General features: G+C 37.0%; 1 protein-coding gene across 6 annotated transcripts in view; it reads right to left on the reverse strand.

Annotated features, from left to right (window-relative positions):
• LOC133523806 (tyrosine-protein phosphatase Lar) overlaps positions 1-21,630 on the reverse strand; it is a 701,140-nt gene that overhangs the window by 33,615 nt on the left and 645,895 nt on the right. For 5 of the 6 annotated variants that reach the window (XM_061859542.1, XM_061859541.1, XM_061859540.1 and 2 more), the window contains 3 exons: positions 17,352-17,462; positions 3,359-3,484; positions 2,866-3,015 (listed from right to left, as the gene is read on the reverse strand). In XM_061859542.1, coding sequence (XP_061715526.1) covers positions 2,866-3,015; positions 3,359-3,484; positions 17,352-17,462 — 387 coding nt within the window. Of the gene's footprint in view, positions 1-2,691; positions 2,798-2,865; positions 3,016-3,358; positions 3,485-17,351; positions 17,463-21,630 lie in introns of those variants that run through there. The other variant, XM_061859545.1, reaches the window with a different exon arrangement.

Here is a 21,630-nt window from a genome sequence, read left to right on the forward strand (position 1 = left end):
TAGGATTGACTGAAGTAGCATGACAAATATGAACGTTTCCGAGAAAATACGGCGGCAAAAGATTGTTCACTCCATCTATATCGACGTAAGTTAACTGTCAGGGGCAAAAATAGAAGCTCTCAATAAATTTTTGACTTCGAAAAACGGTCTATATAAGTGACGCCCATCGGACACATATCACTAAAACTTACCCCTTCTTCATAACACAATTTTCCGCTATTAAAAAAAGTTGTGATTAGTCAAGAAAAAATTGGCTAAAGTAAAATTATATATGTATATTCAAAATGAGCGCTGTACAATTGAGTCGCTTGCGGCACAATCCCGTGTGATAACTTTTGAGCTCCGTTATGTCCGTGTGTTGTGTTATGCGTATGTTCGTTGTGTGTTGTTAAGGATAAAAAGCCGTGTTTTTCGAGGTTGAGGTCGTTTACGAACCAGTAAAATGTTATATGATACGGAGTCTGTGTTTATATGTCTATTTACCACACTCTTGTAATTGTCGTCTGTCTGGTTTGTCGCTATACAATGTTTTCCTTTAATTAACTAGAATGCAATATTAATGGTACAGTTTGTATCGTATACATTTGGGATTGTACCAAGCATGTTAAATATGTACGATAACACTCATTTAAGCGCTTTTCCGGTTTGATAAAGAATTCTGGGGTTCGCTTTGCGATTGCCCTCTGAGACTGGAAAGTATAACTTCACCTCGTTGAAAAAAAAAAAAACTGGCAAGTGGTAGTCGGACTCGCACAGGAAGGGTTCCGTACCATTATCTATAAAAACGGTCACCCATCCAAGTACTGACCCCGCCCGACGTTGCTTAACTTCGGTGATTGGATGAGAACCTCGAGATTGGAAAGAAATATTTATTTTATTCTGTTTTTATTATTTGTTGTTATAGCGGCAACAGAAATACATAATCTGTATAAATTTCAACTGGCTAACTATCACAGTTCATGAGATACGGCCTGGTGACAGACAGACGGACGGACGGACGGACAGCGGAGTCTCAGTAATAGGGTCCCGTTAGACCCTTTGGGTACGGAACCCTAAAAATAGTTTCTTCTTGAAGTTTCACAGAAAAGCTGCATTCACCGGTAGAATGTGTATCGAGAAAATCATTAGGACGAGCCAAGATTCAAATCCACAGTATAAATAAAAAGAATTGTCCACCGACGTATCGGTGTCGGCATAATAATCAGGTTCGGTTTCGGTAAAAAAGGCCAAATTTTTGGTTGCGCCGAAACTTAGAAAATTGAATCGTGTTCGGTTAGTTTTCTATAATTATAAATTAATTTTAGTTAGTCTCTCTCAATTGGAATAGGTATAGTTTACACTACTTACAAGAATTATATAAGAATAGATGTTTCATTATTCATATAAGTACTTATGTAAAGGCCTCGGACATATTTTCAATGATTTTAACTTTTGCGGCCCGCGTGTGTGGTAGCATTTCTTCGTCAACCTGATCAGGCAGATCGAAATCGTCATCGGATGGTGGATCATCAATTAATGGTTTTTCAATGTCGGCACACATCTCCGGTCTGGTATATTCTCGCAGGATTGACCAGTGCTATAGTTGCAAACAGCTGAGCATCTGAGTGCTGCTTTCTTGCAACCACAACTGCTGGTACAACCTTTTTTGCAGTTACAGTTAGTTCAAAATTTTGCAAACCTTTGAGAAGCCGTATTTCAGAAACTATTTGGCCTAGTAAGACTATATATTATCAATTAATTGCAAATTTCATCTTCCTGAAAGTTTACATAGTGACTTTTGCCGTAACTCCGGTTCTAGGTGGGAAATTTTTACAAAAACTAAAAAAAGTCCTAAAATTAAATGGATTTTCATGTACTTTACAATGATCCCAAGGGCTTTCGAGGTCGAAAACTTGGATTTTTTGTTACCATTTCATCACTACCAACATATTAAAGAAACAGAACTACCTCATTTGACGTTAGGTATAATGTACCGATTCCATGGGCTATAAACAAAAGCTTAAGTAAACGTTAAAAACAACAATGAACAAAAGTAAATTGAAGAAAAACAAACTCAATGTAAATTAAGTCGTAGAAGGCACTTTTCAACTAATTTAAATATGTTTTGATGTTAAACCTAAGTTTTTAATTAGTGCGTAAACTGTGCAAAATAAAAAACACAGTCACTAATTAGATTTTTTGAATTTATTAGTATAATTTAGCCGCGCAGAAGTTAACCTGAATTACTTTTCAAACTTTTGGACTTTATCATGTCAAAAATACCTAAACGTAAATACAAAATTAAAAGAGATTTCGGCGGAACGACAACATTTTTTTTTTCTTAATTTGGAGTTCACAAGAACAATAAATCAGTTTCATACGTATTTGTAAGGTAATTGTGCATTACAAAAAAAGATCAATGTCAAAACACAGTTCTGGCCACACTTTAGAGTCTTAAAGTTGTAAATGGAACTTCTGGGATATACAAAAAATAGCTTAGAGGCCTACACAAACGCACGGACTCCCTCATGTTTCAGAGCCCTCGTAGCCTGCAGTAGCAAGTTCTAATCTACTTACGATGCACGTTGACCTCGGCGCTCTTCGTAATGCCACGTGCACTTTCGGCCTCGCATATATAGAAAACGGAGTCTCTGATGTTTCCAATATTGGAGTAATTAAAATTTGCGGTGGCATGTTCACTAAAAAACTTACATTGCACTTTGACTTCAGCGGTCTTCTCGATGACTCCGAGAACGCTGGCGGCCTCCCACGTATAGTTGGCTGAATTCCTGATGTTTTTCATCTTTAGGTTGTTGAGGCCGACATATTTTCAAGATCGGAGTAGTCTGTGAGAGAACATTCCACATGTTCACTAAAAGTACTTACATTGCACTTTGACTTCAGCGGTCTTCTCGATGACCCCAAGGACGCTGGCGGCCTCGCACGTGTAGTTGGCGGACTCCCTTATGTTCTCCAGCTTCAGGTTGTTGAGGCCGAGTGGCGGGTTGTCTTCGGGTGTTAGCCATTTCGTTAGACCTGGCAATGTGAAATTATTATTTTTATCATATATAACTTGTATACGTAATTTAAGATACTAAATTAATTTAAATTTTTGGTTTTCATAATGAATAATTATTTAATTCGTGAGGAGATTCTCTTTTGTTTCGTTGGCACTTTTTTTCAATAATGAACCACGATTAATCAAAACAAAAACAGATTGGATGGATTCAAAGTAGTCTTTTTTTTATCAACAACACGAAATCACGTTGAATAACCAAGGAGTTTTGGCAGCAGTAGCAGAAGCAGATAAGATAATTTTTATAGACAAAGATGTACAGAGTCCGCTGTTTTCACTTTCGTAGTATTTTTTTTCGCTCACCTTTCCTCCATTTGACGGTGGGCATGGGAGAGCCGAAGGCCACACACTTGAGCGTGACGTTGCCCCCGAGCATTACTTCGGTGCGCGGCGGCGGCGGGATTGAGAATTGTGGAGCCACTCTTCTCACTGTTGACAAAATAATATACAAATGAGTTTTTATCATACATAACTTTTTTATCGCTGACCTTTCGTATGTGTATTGGTGGTCAAATTCGTGAGCTTAAACCTTGGTCGACCCGAATAGAGTAGAAAACATCGTTCACTATAAAAATGCAAAAATATGACAAGAAAAAGATGTTAAAGATGATTTTAACGCGCGATTCCGTTGCTTCATGACCATTTTTGACTTCACATGGTTCTATTTTCGGCCTCCATCATCAGATTAGCTTGATGTAACCATAATATTGCAATGGTAGGTATGCTTAATTTTAGCTCAATGGGAAACCAGGAAGTGGGCCGATTTAACTTTTAAAGATTTGATTTCAGACCTATAACGAGAAAAGAGTAACAAAATAATAGTTTGCACCAGTAGATTGTAGATTGATTGAATACAGAAAATGTTTTATGATTATACACAAGATCTTTTAATATCACGGTGACCATAATATATCTATGGCAAAGAAAAATATTATTTAAGTCATTGATCCCTTCTTATGAGAAGATAAATATATTAAAGAAAGGGACTAATCCTATTCAAAACGTGGAAACAAGAATCTGAAATACATTTTTACTAACGGGTGATAATGTCCTACACGAGTTTCTTTGTTACCAACTGTTACACTCATTTGTTACGGGCATCCAAATTTTTGAAAGTTATGAATTGACCAGCTATGACCTACTGTTTAACTGATAGCCTTAGTGCCATATATATAAAGGTTAATACATAATTTTAAAAATTTTCTTCTCAACTCTCACAGACTATAGTCGGGTGTTTTTTTCACTATAAAGTACTATTTCCTACTATTTCAGTAGTAGTAGGGCAGTATTTCATAGTTAAAAAGCAGAGTACAGTAACTTTTTCCGAAATTCCACAAATCTCATTATGTTAAACACATTGTTAATGAGATAGACGGGGAGCGGCCATTTTGTAGCCGTCAAAGTCGCGGAAAGACAAAGGTGGAAAAACATTTACTCGACTTCCCATTATGTTAATTAAGTAGCCTGCTCTTAGTTATGCTTAGAGATGGGCCGAATATAGAGTTTGCCGAATCCGAATATATTCGGCCGAATTATTCGGTTCATCTGTACCTATCCTTCAAATAAACCATTTGAACATGCTTCAAAAACATTATTTAGCAGCTAAATATGAATCGCTTCCTAAAAAACATGTCACAAGGCATGGGGCTAACAAACGAATTTCTAATAAAACATATTCAACATATAAATTATTGTCTCATCATGTGTTTTAATGACAACGGGAAAACGTAGCCTATACGGCTACCATCAGTTTTGAACATTGACATATTCGCTGTTGTCTACGTAAATTACTTTCTATACTATCTACGTTGCAATAATATTTGCGAGTACAAGCGAGATGCATATAATGTAAGTTACGTAAACGTGAGCGAATATGTCAATGTTAAAACTGGTGGTGGGTGGTGGCGGTACTGATGGAAGGGAGTACTTAAAAAAATCTAGATGAGCAACAAGACAAACATAACAAACAATAGTTGCAGAATATTCGGCACTTTCACAGAATAATTCGGCCAAGTCCGAACATTGGGAAATACCGAATACCGAATATTCAGCCCATCTCTAGTTGCCGTGCCGTGCCGTGGTGAACCCGAAGGGCAGTCGTACGTATTCGTAGTGGCCACGCTTATAACGTTTTTCGGTAAATGCGTTCTTGTCCGCAGGCCGTGCCATTAACTCAAGACGCAGATCACTTTCATTTTAGATGGAGCTTAATAAGTCTACTTGCGGTCACCACATACAGCTTTTATGCTTGTATCTCTCTATACCCATGTAAATTAAATATATCAACAAACAATTAGTTTTAGGTATAAACATGAGATGTTGGAGTATGAAATAGTGTACAATGTTACTGAATGGTGCAGCTCAGGTAGTATTTAAGAAGTCTAAAAGCGTTAAAGCGTGTAGATCGCTTTTATAAATTATTTATTATGCATAACCAGGAAGAAGATGTCATAGCAGGACAAGATGTACAGCGAGCTACAAAATTGCATAATCATATTTTAATTGGAATTTATTCATAAAGTGGTCATGTACTTTTGCAACTGGGTGTATATTTAAGGACCAGGTAAGGTTAAAATACAATGGCGTATCAGGGGCTCAAAACAATATCAGAAAACCGACACCGACAAGAGCTGGCACTTAAATATATGGTGATGAATGCGGTATCTATTTAAAGTAGTCAATGCCTTAAGGTAAAGTAAAGTATGTGTCTTGTTTAGCTGCCGGAAGGTGGAAGCTATATTGGCGATGGTACTTTAAGTTACGTGCGTTTGTTTACTCGTGAAGTTACAACAGAAATGGCACAGTTTTTTTAATATAGTATATTATGCAATCGTTGTATAAGATTAAGATGGGTGAAAAAAGGCGAGTGGCGTGGGTCTCATTGTAAAGTATTCCTATATAATGAGACCCACACCACTCGAGCATTTTTTGACCTACTTATACAACGTTGCTAAAATTGGAAAAGGAGATTAGCCACATAAGGCGGCATGCATTGCAAGTATTGCAGCCCTATGAGGTACAGAACATTACGGCCCAAAGTTTCCTGGATTCAACGGGCATTAGTAATGAACTTTAAAGGGCCGTCACAACATATCACTGATTGTTCGAAGTGGCACTCAAACGTGGCCCGCAACACCGCCAATAATAATAATAGACTATACATTAACGAGTACTGAGATACTTCGGTCACAAAGCTCGCAGAGACCCTGGCAACTTAGAGACCTGTGGTGATGGGAAGCGTAGACGGCAGACGGCCTAGAGGACTAAGTCCAACGAGATGGTGTGACCAAATATCTGTTCAGATGGATATCACAATAAGCAACCGACAGGGAAAATTGGAAAATTAGCAAGCGGAGTGCGGATTCTCAGCAGTGAGGGAGCGGCTCAAAAGAAGAGATACAATGTTGCATACAATACTTTTTTACAACTACTCTGACTGCCAAGGGATTGTTAGTCCGAACTTTTTGGATTAATACATTCTTCAATTAAAGGTATCTTTACTCTGACTTATAAATAAAATGCAAAATTAATTTAAAAAACTTCTTTTTTATTTGACGTTCTAAACAGTGATGACATTCAGAAAAATATTTTTGTAAGTTGGCAGCAATGCACATAGTTTGAAAATTGTATTAATTTTGATTTTGTTAGGCTAGTAGCCATTAATCTCAGTATCGTTTTAGCGATTTTAAAGCACAAGTGCTTTTATATAGACATTTATTTAAACGTATTTTGTTTGCCCTTATATTAATTAGTGTTCACGAATGTATAAATGAAAGATAACGGTAGAAGAGTAGAAAAATGTTTTTTAATCGTATTGTGGTTAATTTAACTATGTGGTTTTTGGTACTGCGGCAATTTGTGGGTTCGTGGCGTTTTGACTGACAAAATCATAATTATATGCGAGTAATAATTAAGCGACGGTGTGGAAACGATGGTGTTATACTGTCACTAAATTATGACCATGTAAGTAAATATTAACTATAAAACTCCCGCGAGACTCGAACAGATAATAAAATAACGCGCAATGATATCAGTATGACATCTAAGGCACTCAGCACACGGCGTGTAAGCGTAAGAGACGCGTAGGCGTGTCGTAATACGCGCGTAGAACGAGAGCGCTACGAGCACGTACAAGTTCGAGGAAGTCCGCACACGAAGCGTCGTCGTAGCGTAGCGTATGAGATTTTTGTCGTCATTACGACAGGCGTAGCGTAATACAGGCGTAAAAACAAAACTTCTCACATAATCAAACATCCGCCAAAGACATCTGACGCCAGTGACGCCATGATTTCAACTAATAGGATTTCACTTATAACACGATTACGCTTACGTGACGCTTGGTGCCCAGAACTACGCGTCTCGTACTCGTAACGTTTTTACGATACGCTGACGCGACGCTTATGCTTACGCACGGTGTGTTGAGCAGTCATTTATCACTTATCGTGCATTTCGCTCTTACTCGTCGGTACTTGTCGCGAGCGAGGCGCACGATAACTAAATAACATGATTCAAATATAATTCTGACTGACATCAGTACGTTCGAATTGGCCTGATGTTTTTAGTCAAACCCATTGTTGTCATACACATAAAGACTCACGGTGAAAAATAGCGTAAATTCTAAAATAAATTGAAAGAATTTCCATTAGCTAAAATACTTTGGGTAATTTACATCAATGGGTGACATTCTACGCAACATAAGGCGAAACTCGGGCAAAGTAATTGGTCCTCAGATCAAAATAGCTAAAGCGAAGGAATTTCCAATTTGAGACAAAGATAAGGCTTTTGTGAATTAAATGAGAAAATTTGTATCAACAAATTAACAAGTTTTTACAAGCTTTTATTGAACATACCCTGTTAGTATGTATGTGTGGGACAAATCTTGGAAGCTAATTTTGACCCACTTCCCGATTTTCGATTGAGTTAGAAATTTGCATACATACCTATGTAAGTCGGGTGACAATGCAATATTAAAGTACCATCGAGTTGATCTGATGATGGAGACGGGAGGTGATTAGTGACCAATCACATTTTTTTAATAGAGGAAATTGTGTATAGGGTAATATAGGGACCGTGCATGTTGGAGGGTCTGCCATTTTGTGGCCTGAATCGGAAACATAAACATGTACACGCCAAAGCAAGTGCTGCCATCTACCGTTCTCGTACGTTTTCTTGTGTATAGTAGGTTGTGCCATCTTGTGGGCTACATTGGAAGCATAAACTCCACATTTACGGAGAAAGGATAACTGTCAGATAAGTGTCAGTTATGTGGATAGTTGTTTGCAGTCAAAAATCAAGCATCAACCGGACACAAGCAAACGCAATTGAATCTTTTAATCTCTAAGTGTCCATTGCCGTGTACGTACAAGCACTGAACGGCTCGTGAATTCTTTTTTCTAAATCCTACCAAATTTAGAGTCGACCTTTACCTCGCGATCCCCGTCAATTCGAGTTGTTAAAAAAAGAAGTACGTACGTTTCAAACACTTAAACTTCCGTCCTTTTGGCAAAGCACGGTGTGGGGTCATTGGGGAGTTTTTAAAACCGTTATTGGTGCCGTACCGTTGTCACTGTCAGAGAGACAGTCGCGTTCCTGGTTAAATTCCCACGCCTTACTGTTGTTGAATAATCCAGTCTATCAATAGCTCCAGTTCCGTAAAAAGTACGAAAAATCGCGGATCATACTATACTGGTTGAAGTCAGGTGATCAGAATGAGTGTCTTTTTCACGTACACTCGTTTTTACGGGCACATGACGCCACAAAATAACATGTACAGTACACCGGGCAGTCCTGGGGGTATTAATAGGGAATTCGGATGGCAATTTGGTCACAGATTCCAATGTGGCATTAATGTTTGGAAAAGTTTGGTTTATATCCGTTAAATTTAGTACCTATAGTTTTACAATAATAGACAAACGTTTGAAAACATAACACTTATAAATTACTAAATATATTCTTCAAAATTATGTCAAATAAAACAATCAGTAACGTAACTTGAAGAAGATATCGGGTTATTTCTTCTTAGAATCTGGAATTAGGGTATTTTACTCTTCATTTAAAAATGTGCACAAAGAGTAAAATAGTATTTTTTTTAACCTTCGACGCAAAACAGCAAAAAACAAAAAAAAAAAAAAATTACATAAAAAAATTAACATAAATTTGATCGCTATGTTTGTGTGTTTGTTTGTGATACGATAAATCTTAAACGGGTAAACGGGTGATTTTTAGGGTATCAAATATCAAAGGGTAAAACGGGACCCGCGGTCCGTCCGTCTGTCACCAGGCTGTATCTCATGAACCGTGATAGTTAGTTGAAATTTTCACGGATGATGTATTTCTGGTGCCGCTATAACAAAAAATACTAAAAACCAGAATAAAATCAAAATTTAGGCTTCCATACAAAAAAAAAATCATAGATAATAGTACGGAACCCTTCGTGCGCGAATCCGACTCGCACTTGGCCGGTTTTTTAATTTGAAAGCAAGTTTTCTAGCGCTGGTGCTTAGGCATGTTTTATTAAAATATTTTCATCCGTTTTTATGCGTTGTTTTTTTTTATTATTATAATATTAAGGCATTATGTTCGGGTCGCGATCCTTGTCCCCTTTTTTTTTATAAAAAAAATATCTAAAAAAACTTGCCAGAATCTCGCCTACTGTTCCTAACCCATCCTGAGGTTTTTATTCCTATTCCGCCCGCTAGCCGTACTTTCCCAATTTGTGTCAGTTATCGTTCCCGGTATGACGCCATTCGCTTTGATCTACCCTTTGTCTGTCGCAGTTAGCTCTTAGAAACTAAATATGATTTCATTTGTACAAATGATGTAAAACTGTTATCTAGGTAATCATTCCAGAGATTTCACCACTTAAATTATTTTTTCCTAGTGTCGGATAAGGATTGGTCTTATTATAGTTTTATATACCCGTAACTTAGTATTTCCGCTGCGAAGCTTGTACACTAACACTGAAAAAAGAGAGTCAGCTCCTGTTAGCGGAAAGAAAGGTGTTACGGAAGATCCTGGGACCTATCAAGAGAGATGACGGCACCTGGAGGATCCGTAAGAATGCCGAAATCGAGGAGTTAGTGGCCGAACCCAATATCATCGGCGAAACGAAATGCCACAGACTTCGCTGGTTCGGCCATTTACTGAGGATGGGTGAGGATCGAGGTGTTAAGGGAGCTTATCTGGGACAACCGACTGGTCGCCGTCCAGTGGGTCGGCCCAGATGCCGCTGGAGCGACAGTGTACAGGCGGATCTGTGCCAACTCAAAGCCGATAGCTGGCAGGAAGTGGCACAGGATCGGGACAGGTGGCGTTCTCTCGTTTTGGAGGCCAAGACCCTCTTTGGATCACTGCGCCACAATAGTTAGTTAGTTAGTTAGTGTCGGATCGTTTTTTCAGTGATCACTTAATAATATACAGTTTAAATTTGGCTTGTGTTAGAGGGCTCACCCTGTATAGAAACGTCTTACGGCCCGATTCCAAGAATGAGATACGATAAAGATAAGTTCTGGTTTAGATAAGTTCTCATTTATATAATTGACAGAAGCATCTCGATTCGTGCAACTAATGTCACTTTGACGTTAGAAATATCGTAGATAAATATATCTCATTGGTATCACAGCGGAATCGAAATAAACGTCAATTTTGACATGTCGTTTAGTTATCGATCTTTTAAAGATCTTTCCAAGATCATAAACGTGTCTTAATCATTCTTCGAATCGGGCGGTTTCAATTTAATTGGCTTCGTTATAGTATAACCTACACTATATTAAGAATTTTATTTAGAAAATCTGAATAATACTCATAAACGGCACTGCAGCACGGCACTGTGCGGTTTAAGAGGAACTTCTTCCCGCGGACGCTCCGGTTGTGGAATGAGCTCCCTACCGAGCTTTTCCCGAGGATCTACAGTATGAGGTTCTTCAAAAAATAATAATCAAAATCGAACCACTGTATAAAAAGTTATGCGTGGTCATACATAAAAAAAAATACGCGTCGGCTTGAGAACCTCCTCCGTTTTTTTCGTCGGTTAAAAAAGGAGTGTTTAGATTTTTAAAGGATCGGCAACGCGCATGTAACACCTCTGAAGTTGCAGGCGTCCATAGGCTACGGTGACTGCTTACCATCAGGCGGGCCGTATGCTTGTTTGTCGCCGTTGTGGGACATAAAAAAAACGGCTCGATTCGAACTTTAAGATACGTCAAACATTTGTTAAAGACACGATACGGATTAGATACGTCAGTGTCAAAAGTAACGGTTTTCTTTGAAGGAATGTCACTATTGACACTGACATATCTAATAAATATCGTATCTTTAGCAAATGTTTGACGTATCTTAAAGTCCGAATCGGGCCGCCAGTCACATAAGTTTTGTAAGTAACGAGGTTGTTTAGAAACGGTCACAAAAGTACAGTCAGCTGCAGAGATACGTATATATACATTTGTTGCATAGATATTTGTTTGCAAGGGGAGCCAACTATCTCTGCAGCTGACTGTAATACTGACAGGCCAATTCAAATGTTCACTGACATCAGAATGAGATCTAAATACTGTCATTTAGTTATAGTGCATTTCGCTTGTACCTGTCCATACATATATTGGCGTGAGCGAGACGCACGATAACTAAATTACATCATTTAGATATCATTCTAATGTCAGTGTACGTTCGAATTGTCCCGAGTCATCGTAACTAACTAAATTAAATAATCAGCTAAATCCAATCTTCTAACAAATTGCTAAAAACAGAATTAGATTTTCATTCATTTCCTTTACGCGTCTGTTCTTTTGTTTCCCGATTGCCGCTCTAATCGATCAATCTATAAATACTCGTAATTTGTAAAAAAATACAAATGAAATTACTTCCAGCCGTTGCGTACTACGCGGTGCTACTCAGTGCTATGCGGGGCTACGCGGGGTTACGCGGGGTTACGCGGGGCTACGCGGAGCTACGCAGGGCTACGCGGAGCTACGCAGGGCTACGCGGTGCTACGAAGAGCAACGTGGTGCTACGCGGAGGTACGGCGTGTATCTACTTCTACGGCGTAGGTTGTGATGATCGAAATATCGGTAGACTTACGGGCCAATTCGATCGTGCACTGGACTATAACCGCGAAAATCGAAGTTCTACAGAACTTGTAAAGGCATGCAATTTTAGATAATTGATAATAATAAAATATAATTGATTGATTGATTGAATTGATTGGAAGTAGGACCAACGAATTCAATCGATCGATCAAATGCCGCAATGTATTGCAAAACGCATGCGATTATCTGTGACGTTTGGAAAGGCCTTTAGTTTTGCTATTCGACAATAAACTATAGTAATCATCGATCATTAAGCACTGTTTGTCAGGACATGTTAACGAGTTTTCATTGTTTTTATTACATATCTCTATTAAACATTTTCAACTCCAAAAGTTATCTGAAAGAGATCGCTCTTTAGCGTCAAGACCATCTGTTGCCTACTTTTAATCTTCTTTAATATGTTGTGTTTTATTCTGTATCGATGTATTATGTATATCGGACATCGATAAATGAGAAGTTACTATGACAATTCAAAAGTGCCACGAAAACTCCGGTCACTGTGCACTGTTAGTTGTAAAAATATATAACTTGTTAATATATATATATATATATCTTGTAGTATACATTATCTATGAAAAGGGATCTTATTGTCGATGGCGCTTATGCCGCACTGCGTAGCGCGGCGTTGTTTATAATATGAGAGCATCGTTGATAATGGCGTAAGCGCCATCGACAATAAGGTCCCTTTTCATAGATAATTTCACATATTATTGTCGCAGTAGTCTCTCTTTAGTATTTTATTTTGCGTTTTAGACATAAAATATAAAGTGCTATGATTGCATTGTTGAAATCGGTTTTACATAAACAGAACATAAGTTAAATTTTGTCAGTGAGTTTGCAATATCGGCATCACTAGTCATCCTCACATCATAAATACGAGATATCGAATAGTTATTAAATAACAATAACTATTCGAATTACAGCTTTAAAACAGAAACCCACAGCGATGCACAATTTCATCCAGTCAGCACTTCGGGATATGTTTTTACGAGCTCGAGCGTTCAGTACCCCTAGTGTAAATATTTTCGACAGCGAAACGAGACGTACGCGTTTGCGTTAAGTGTCATTTTGTATGAGATTTTTGACTTTCCAAACGTCCCGCTTGGCGCGCTGTTCAAAAACCCATACAAAGTGAGACTTAACGCAAACGCGTACGTCACGTTTCGCTATCGACTAAATTTACACTAGGGGTACAGATTACACTATTTTGAAAGTTTTGATATGTTTTGATTGACTTGAGTCGCAGTGCATCACGAGCGCACTAATAACTGCGAGCGATTATATCATTTCAATACCAAATCCATAAAAGATTTAAAACCTGGGCGCTTAGACAAGATGATCGTTCATGCTCCGTATTGTAGCGTACTTACCTCCCTATCACTCTTCCAAATTAGTGCGGCAGAGACAGTTGTTCGTTCGCTATGAAGTGTTAACGATTGGCATCTTATCTACGCACCCTGTTACCGTTACATCAGACGAAATATATTCAACTGTGTCGCTTTAACGTTAAACTATAATTACTGGTTTTAAAGGGTGCATTTTTTAGTAGCATATTTTGATATAAAATAGTGCCGCCATTTTATATAAGTACGCATAGATTTCCATAGGAAAATAACCATATTGAGGACGATTTTAAGTGTGGCAACACGCAATATCGATAATAATTAGAATTAATTGTAAAATTAGGTAGTGTATAGGGTTTGACTTAAATGGGCTCATTTACAAAGTACGTCACACGAATTTAATGATTTTTTTACCCTCCCTCCCTCCTCCTTGTCACTATGTGGTTACATTAGCAACTGGATCGTGTCATTCACGAAGACGCGTGCCGTGACCGTATTGACACGATATTAAAGGTTAGATTTGACAAATTTGTGCGTCATTGTGGATGACGCGAACTATATAAAACATGAACTGTGTAAAATGATTACAAAACCATATTAAACTTATTTGAGCTCATGTAATTCTAGCGATAATTGAATAAATCCAAATGAGTGTGTGATTGAGTCGCATGAGTGTTTTATTGTTAACAACGTCTGACATACTTGTTAGGGTTCCGTAGCCAAATGGCAAAAAACGGAACCCTTATAGATTCGTCATGTCCGTCTGTCTGTCCGATTCTGTCACAGCCACTTTTTTCCGAAACTATAAAAGCTATACTGTTCAAACTTAGTAAGTGGATGTATTCTACGAACCGCATTATGATGTTTACACAAATATAGAAAAAAAACAATAAATTTTGGGGGTTCCCCATACTTAGAACTGAAACTCAAAAAATCTTTTTTCATCAAACCCATACGTGTGGGGTATCTATGAATAGGTCTTTAAAAATGATATTGAGGTTTCTAATATAATTTTTTTCTAAACTGAAAAGTTTGCGCTAGAGACACTTCCAAAGTGGTAAAAAGTGTGTCCCCCCCCCGTAACTTCTAAAATAACAGAATGAAAAATCTAAAAAAAATATATGATATACATTGCCATGCAAACTTCCACCGAAAATTGGTTCGAACGAGATCTAATTAGGTTTTTTTTTTTAATACGTCAAAAAAATTAAAAAATATTTTTTTTTTCATCAAACCCATACGTGTGGGGTATCTAGGGATAGGTCTTCAAAAATGATATTTAGGTTTCTAATATCATTTTTTTCTAAACTGAATAGTTTGCGCGAGAGACACTTCCAAAGTGAAAAAATGTGTGTCCCCCCCCCTGTAACTTCTAAAATAACAGAATGAAAAATCTAAAAAAAATATATGATATACATTACCATGCAAACTTCCACCGAAAATTGGTTTGAACCAGATCTAGTAAGTAGTTTTTTTCAATACGTCATAAATGGTACGGAACCCTTCATGGGCGAGTCCGACTCGCACTTGGCCGCTTTTTTCTTCTTCAATAGATTGCTATAATATAAAACATACAATAAAATCTAACAACACCCAGACTATGTACGTATTATGAAGAAAACCAAGTGTAATTTTTCTGTTCCCAAAAAAATATATACATATTTTGAACATCCAAACCCTGGTATGGGGCGTATGGATAGCGGTCAATGAGGTTGTCTATGCTGCTCAAAGAAATATGTCGTGAAATGATGACGTCACGGTTTGGCTCGTTTTTGATTGGTGTTTCAGTCAAAATGGCCGGATAATTTTGCACTTTTAGTTTATTGAAAATATTAATAATCCTAATGTTTATGTTATGTTTTAGAATTATAATAACATATATGTTTCTTTGAAACCATTATTTCCAATGTTCTTTGTTACTGTCATCATTCCAATTGTACTCAAGAAAGTATCTATATATTTATGTATAAAACGTGAGATGAAGCAAAAAGAAAAGTTAACAAAAATGTCTGCTGAAACCGTTTGAAGAGACATAATCGCGTCCCTTTCCAACTCGACAACTAATTCAATAAGACTCTGGCAAGTTTCCTAACTTCGTTACTTGCTTTAAATTGTAAGATGTAAAATGTAGGTTATTTAGCGAAAATAGTTTTAGCGTGGTGTACTCGTATTACACATACAGACGAATCGGTTAAAATATGTAAATAAATATATGGGGAACACATTAAGGGTGGATACAGACGAATCGGTTAAAATAAATAAATATATGGGGACATTGTTTTGACGACCGATCTAGCCTAGTGGGTAGTGACCCTACCTATGAAGCCGATGGTTCCGGGTTCAAATCCTGGTACGGGCATTTATTCGTGTGATGAGCATGGATATTTGTTCCTGAGTCATGGGTGTTTTCTATGTATTTAAGTATTTATATATTATATATATCGTTGCCTAAGTACCCTCAACACAAGCCTTATTGAGCTTACTGTGGGAATTAGTCAATGTGTGTAATAATGTCCTATAATATTTATTTAATGTTACACAGATCGACCTAGTCCCAAACTAAGTAAAGCTTTTACTATGCGTACTAGGCGACGATCTACATACGTATATAGATAAATACATACTTCCACAACTCAGGGGCAAATATCTGTGTTTATCACACAAATAAATGCCCTTACCGGGATTCGAACCCGGGACCATCGGCTCCATAGGCTGGGTCACTACCCATTAGGCCAGGCCGGTCGTTTGCGAAGATAATGTTGGGAGTGATATTTGCTCTTTGAAAATCGGATAGTCATTGATGTATTATTAGGTACTTAATCATTCTTTATTAATCTTGGGTGTTAAGGGGTGAATGTGAGTATTAAATTCAAAAAATAAAAACACAAAATATAAAATAAATATAAACACAGTATAAAAAACCTAATCTAGGGTACCGCCGGCAACGGGGCAAGGCTCAACCTGGTGGTCAGGCCCACAGAGAGAGGAACCGCCGGATTATCCGCGCCGCGTCCAAGACCACCGCCTTCTGCATCTGACCCTTGATCAGACTACCTAGCCAGAGTATCTCAAGACTCTTATTTAATATTATTATTGAACATCCTACTCAACCAATATAAAATGCACGGGCGAGTTATACCAACATGAGATCAAAATGACATTTATTCAAATTTTCCTCGCGCTGAGAAAAACTATTTTAAATTTGCTTTTGGAAGCAAATAAATACCGACTTTGATATATAAATACATGACAAAAAATGTTTTAGGTAAATTGACAAACTAATTAATGAATTGAACGAACTACAGAAGTATAATAAATATTGTGTATGCACCCCTACTGTACGTAACATAGTGCAGCGCGTCTAAGTTAAAACTAATTGTAAGTATTCAGTCACACGGTATCTAAATGTGGCGCGTTTAGACGCGAAACACTTCAGTGCGCGACGTTATCAGCGTGCATGCTGGAAAATAGTTGCGCGGTAAAATATATCCTAAATTTCAAATGAGAAACAACGTTAATGTAGTCAATTTTAGTTCAATATCTATATATTATAATTTATTATTCACTCGGAACTGTCCACGACGTCTAAATAAAACGCTCATTTCCTTTTTTTCGAATGAGTATTTTAATTTATATTAATTATAGTACCTGTATATATGTAACCTAATAGTATCGATGTTTGTGGTTCGGACGTTTTTTTAAATTCGAGTTGCATTCATAATTATAAATTATAACAAATCAAAATGATTGAGGACACAATAATAAATCTAAATATAGAAGCTCGTACGAGACAAACTACTTCAATTTTTAAATTTCCGCGTACCAGAATACTGCAAAATTTGGGGATATAGTTAAACAAAAAAACCTCACCTTTGACGTACAGCGAAGTGGGTTTCGAAAATTCTGTCCCGATAGAATTTTCCGCGACGCACTCAAACTTGCCTTGGTCCTCTTCCTCGCTCTTCACAATTTGTAGGGTACCTAGAAAGAGAGAGAAAATGTAAAACATAACCTCAAAGCGCAGTATTTCTCCAGCCAGTCTGCCTATAAATTGCACGGTACGCTCCAAAACGGGTAACAGTAAAATGAAAACGTAACTTTAAAAGCGTTTGTCAATTTCTCCAGCAGAAATTGCAAGGTCCGTTCCAAAACTAATGATTAAACAGTAAACTTAAGAGAAGATTTGGTGATATAGGGAAGTTATTTGAGTTAGTTTGTGTTCATAGCATGTTCCATGTAAATAGATAAAGATTTATGAGTTAATAACACGGGCCGCGGGGGATCCATTAGGATGGCCAGCGGCCATGCGTCACCGCGGGGTGTTTATAGAGCTTTCATACGACTAAGGGGTTATAAAGCCAGTGTTATGGCTTTTAGAAGATTTAGTAGGCTGAGACGTTTGTCTTGTCTCGGTGCAGTGATAATTAAAACTTTGGTGATTGCTTTTAAAAAAGAAGCGCCTAATTCACGTCGCTTCACATATTAAAATATTGCAGAAAACAAACGCGAAGTTAAGGTGAACCATTTTTTTTAATGCACTTTGTCTTTAAAAGTTAATAATATTGTTATTTTTTAACAAGTCACTAAAACCATTTATTAAAAACACAATTTAACATATCAGGACAGGCAAGATCCACGACGCTTCGTCAATATAATATATACATAAACAAACAAGTTTCGTTAAAAAAAAACCCCGTAAAAATAATTAAAAATCCCGTAATTTTAAAGATGAACCGTTTAAATAATAAAACAAAAATGAAAAAACCAATCCAATTTTTTATAATTCTATTGGCTCTGTGGACTGTAAAGTGATGAATACTTAGTTCGTTGAGTCATTATTTACATTACATTGGAGTGAATTCATATTGCTCTTAAGCGCCATAGACGAGATTGGCACTTTATGCCATTTCCGCATTAAAAAAAAAAACCAAAATCTGTATCGACAAAAAAATCTATTTAATCATGGAATCTGGTCACAAAATTTCGCGAGAATCGATTGAGAGTTGCGACGACAGAAATTCGGGCATACGAAAGATGTTTGCGAGAGTCAAAACTGAGACCTTTGCAAATGCAAAATTCTAAACAACTTCAACTTCAACAACTTGTTATGGTTTTGATACGACCTTGCCGATTGTCTTGACGCGCGTCTCGCGCTCGACTTTCACTAAATTTCGTATGCACTTTTCAGCATGAGCGATCGTCAAGGTTAAATAAGATCAAAACCGTAACGAGTTGTTCAATCTGAATTGGTCAATATTTTTTACATACCTATGTGAAAGTATAATTGAATGTTTCGTCTTTAAAATTTGAATTTTTTTAGACTAAACAGAAATAAATGTCATATACTAAGAAAAAGTTACCAAGGCCTCCAGTGCCCCAGGCTGGAATCGAACCAGCGTCCTCTGCTATCTGCTATGGGGCACTGGAGGCCTTGGTCACTTTTTTTAGTATATGACATTTATTTCAGTTTATAATTTATATAGTAGATTTTTACATGAAATAAAAACAAATTAAAATATTCTCTGAAAATAATTTAGTTTGTTCTAATACTTCTAATAGTTTTTTAAAGACCATCATAAACGAAACAAAAAAAGTAAAAATAATTGAAATGTCTAGAAAAATACTCTAGGGTTCCATTTGCAACCGGGAAAGCACTAAGACCAAGGAATTAATTACTTAAGATACCATATTTCAAGAAGCAAGATACAAGCCGTGGCTTTGCTTATTACTTCCCTATGCTCATATTTGCCCAGTTGCAAATTAGACCTTATATTAATGCGCAAATGGTGGAAATTAATAACAGTATCCGGATCTATTTACAGGGTTGGCAATCAGCTGGAAACAATTTGCGAGGCTCGATGGATCCGCTGATGCTCAGTCAGAGAGTACATGCCAGGAGTTATGGGCATTCTGTGTGGAGAATATTCTATGTACAAATATAGAGGGCCATTGCAAACATTGATAATCGAGATTTGGTTTCTTCCTCTATGTATATCGCGCTTGCACAATCGAGTGATAAAGAGGTAGATGATGAAATGTTCAATCAATATTCGTGCCTGCAGTTATTTAGGGGTACGTTTACGGTTCTTCTTGTTTTTATTATGAAACATTTTGACTGGCGGAATCAATATTTACGAGGATATTATAGAAACTGGTGATGTTCAATGATTTACTACACCGTAAAATTGTTCAACTTTTAAATTCCTAGCTGTTTGATAGAGAATAACTTTTTTCAAGCCACTTAAATGATAGAAATATAGGCAGGAAGAAACTTCCGTGCTTTTTCCAATAAAGTTTGTAGATAATTGTACTAACGGATCGGGGCAAGAGTATCATGTTTATAACAAATAAATGTCTTAACCTAATGTTGATACAAATGCCAACCGCTAAAAAGGTAAAAAATGTTAGATTTACTTCACAATTCTACATTTGGATATTTGTAAAGATGTACGTTGCCTCCTATGTAACCCACGCTAAAAATCCGGTGTTAACGTACAGAATTGAAAACAGTGGGATTTGCGGCCGTCTAAACCAGGTGAATCCGAAAAACTGTCGCCGGGAAAAACATTCAGCGGCATACAGAAGCAGGACACAAAGAAAATGTAATTACTCTGAAACATGGAGGAGTGGACAGACATAGTTTTAATAAAAACAAACAGCCGACGGGGTATCGCAAGGATATTATTTAGTTTGCTGGCGGCGAAATTAAAAGTTCGCAACGATGGAAAGGTTGTCTTGGAGAGATGGTTTCGATTGGCCTTTGGTAATAAACTAAAGTAGAGTTGCCATAATATTGCCTTCGGTTACCGCAATAGTTATTAATGAAATAATACTATTTAGACAGATTATATCGCGTATAATTAATTTGAAATACATCCCGACATTTCGAACTCTTTACAGCGTTCGTGGTCAGCGTGGACTAAGGAAAAATATTCACCTCTGTCAAAATTACAATGAGTATTACAGAAAAAACAAAAACTATAAATTTTAAGGCTAGTTATACAAAAATTGGCTCATAAACCTAGTTTACAAGCACATTACAATTATTTTAAGTAATATTTTATACCACGCTAAACGTCGTAAAGGGTTCCAAATTTAAGTTTATTTTAAATTCATTATACGGGTTATAATTCTTTTAAATTGCCAACAAATAATCAAAATGCATAAAATGGTACTGCTTAATTTTGTGTTTTGCTTCATCTTAATCTTTATTGGAGACTTTCATAATTAAGAACCTTATAGAAGAGCAATAACGAAGGGTAATTATTTTAGCCATCTACGTAGAGAATGTATGTAAGTAGGTATGTATATTATGTGCCGTCGGCGAGGGCTACATAAATTTACTTTCATATATCACGATTATATTTTTAATTCTACAGCTAGACTAGCTAACTCTAGTACATTAAATATGAAATAAGTTATGGCTTCCCCGCGGATATGAAATGCTCGTCATAAATCATGAAAACGAACGTCAATGGAAACAAGAAAAATATAGGTATTGAAAATATTCCATATCTGATTAAAATCCAGCACATGGAAATATTTATTCGAGTACCCAACCCTACAAACTGGGAAAAACAGTCTGGTAATATTTATCATATTTAAATTACCGTATGCCACAACTAGATGGGATACACAAGCTAAATGTAGTCTCTGTAATAATAATAATGTAGTGTGTGCGTAATGTTAATTAACTTCTTGTCTGTGCGTGGTAAGGATGCTGACCCAATGTTTGCATTTTTTTCGAGTAAGATTTTTTCTGCTCTGTACAGCATAATCGGTGTTTACCAGCATACCCACGATTTTTGACACCGCACACATATGAAAGGTAAATATTTCCTACTGATATAAAATGATTAGTGAGGTGATACTGAACAACATACAAATAATTGGTTGTTTCCACAGTTCTTTTCGGAACGTTGCTGCCTTTTGGAACATATCTGAATGCTTTTCCCGCCATGCCAGTCTTGTTTGCACTTCTTTTTAGCGATATTAGAAAAAACTTGAAATGAAAATATTCAGACAGCGTTAGTGATTTTCTGCGGTATTTTTCTTCATAAAGTTAAACATTGTCAGGCAAGTAGGAAATATGATAGCGGAGGGTCGGACCAGCGGGCAGTTTGCGGCTATCAATTTCTACCACGATACG

This window comes from Cydia pomonella, chromosome 12, assembly GCF_033807575.1.
Source record: "Cydia pomonella isolate Wapato2018A chromosome 12, ilCydPomo1, whole genome shotgun sequence".
NCBI classification, from domain to species: domain Eukaryota; kingdom Metazoa; phylum Arthropoda; class Insecta; order Lepidoptera; family Tortricidae; genus Cydia; species Cydia pomonella.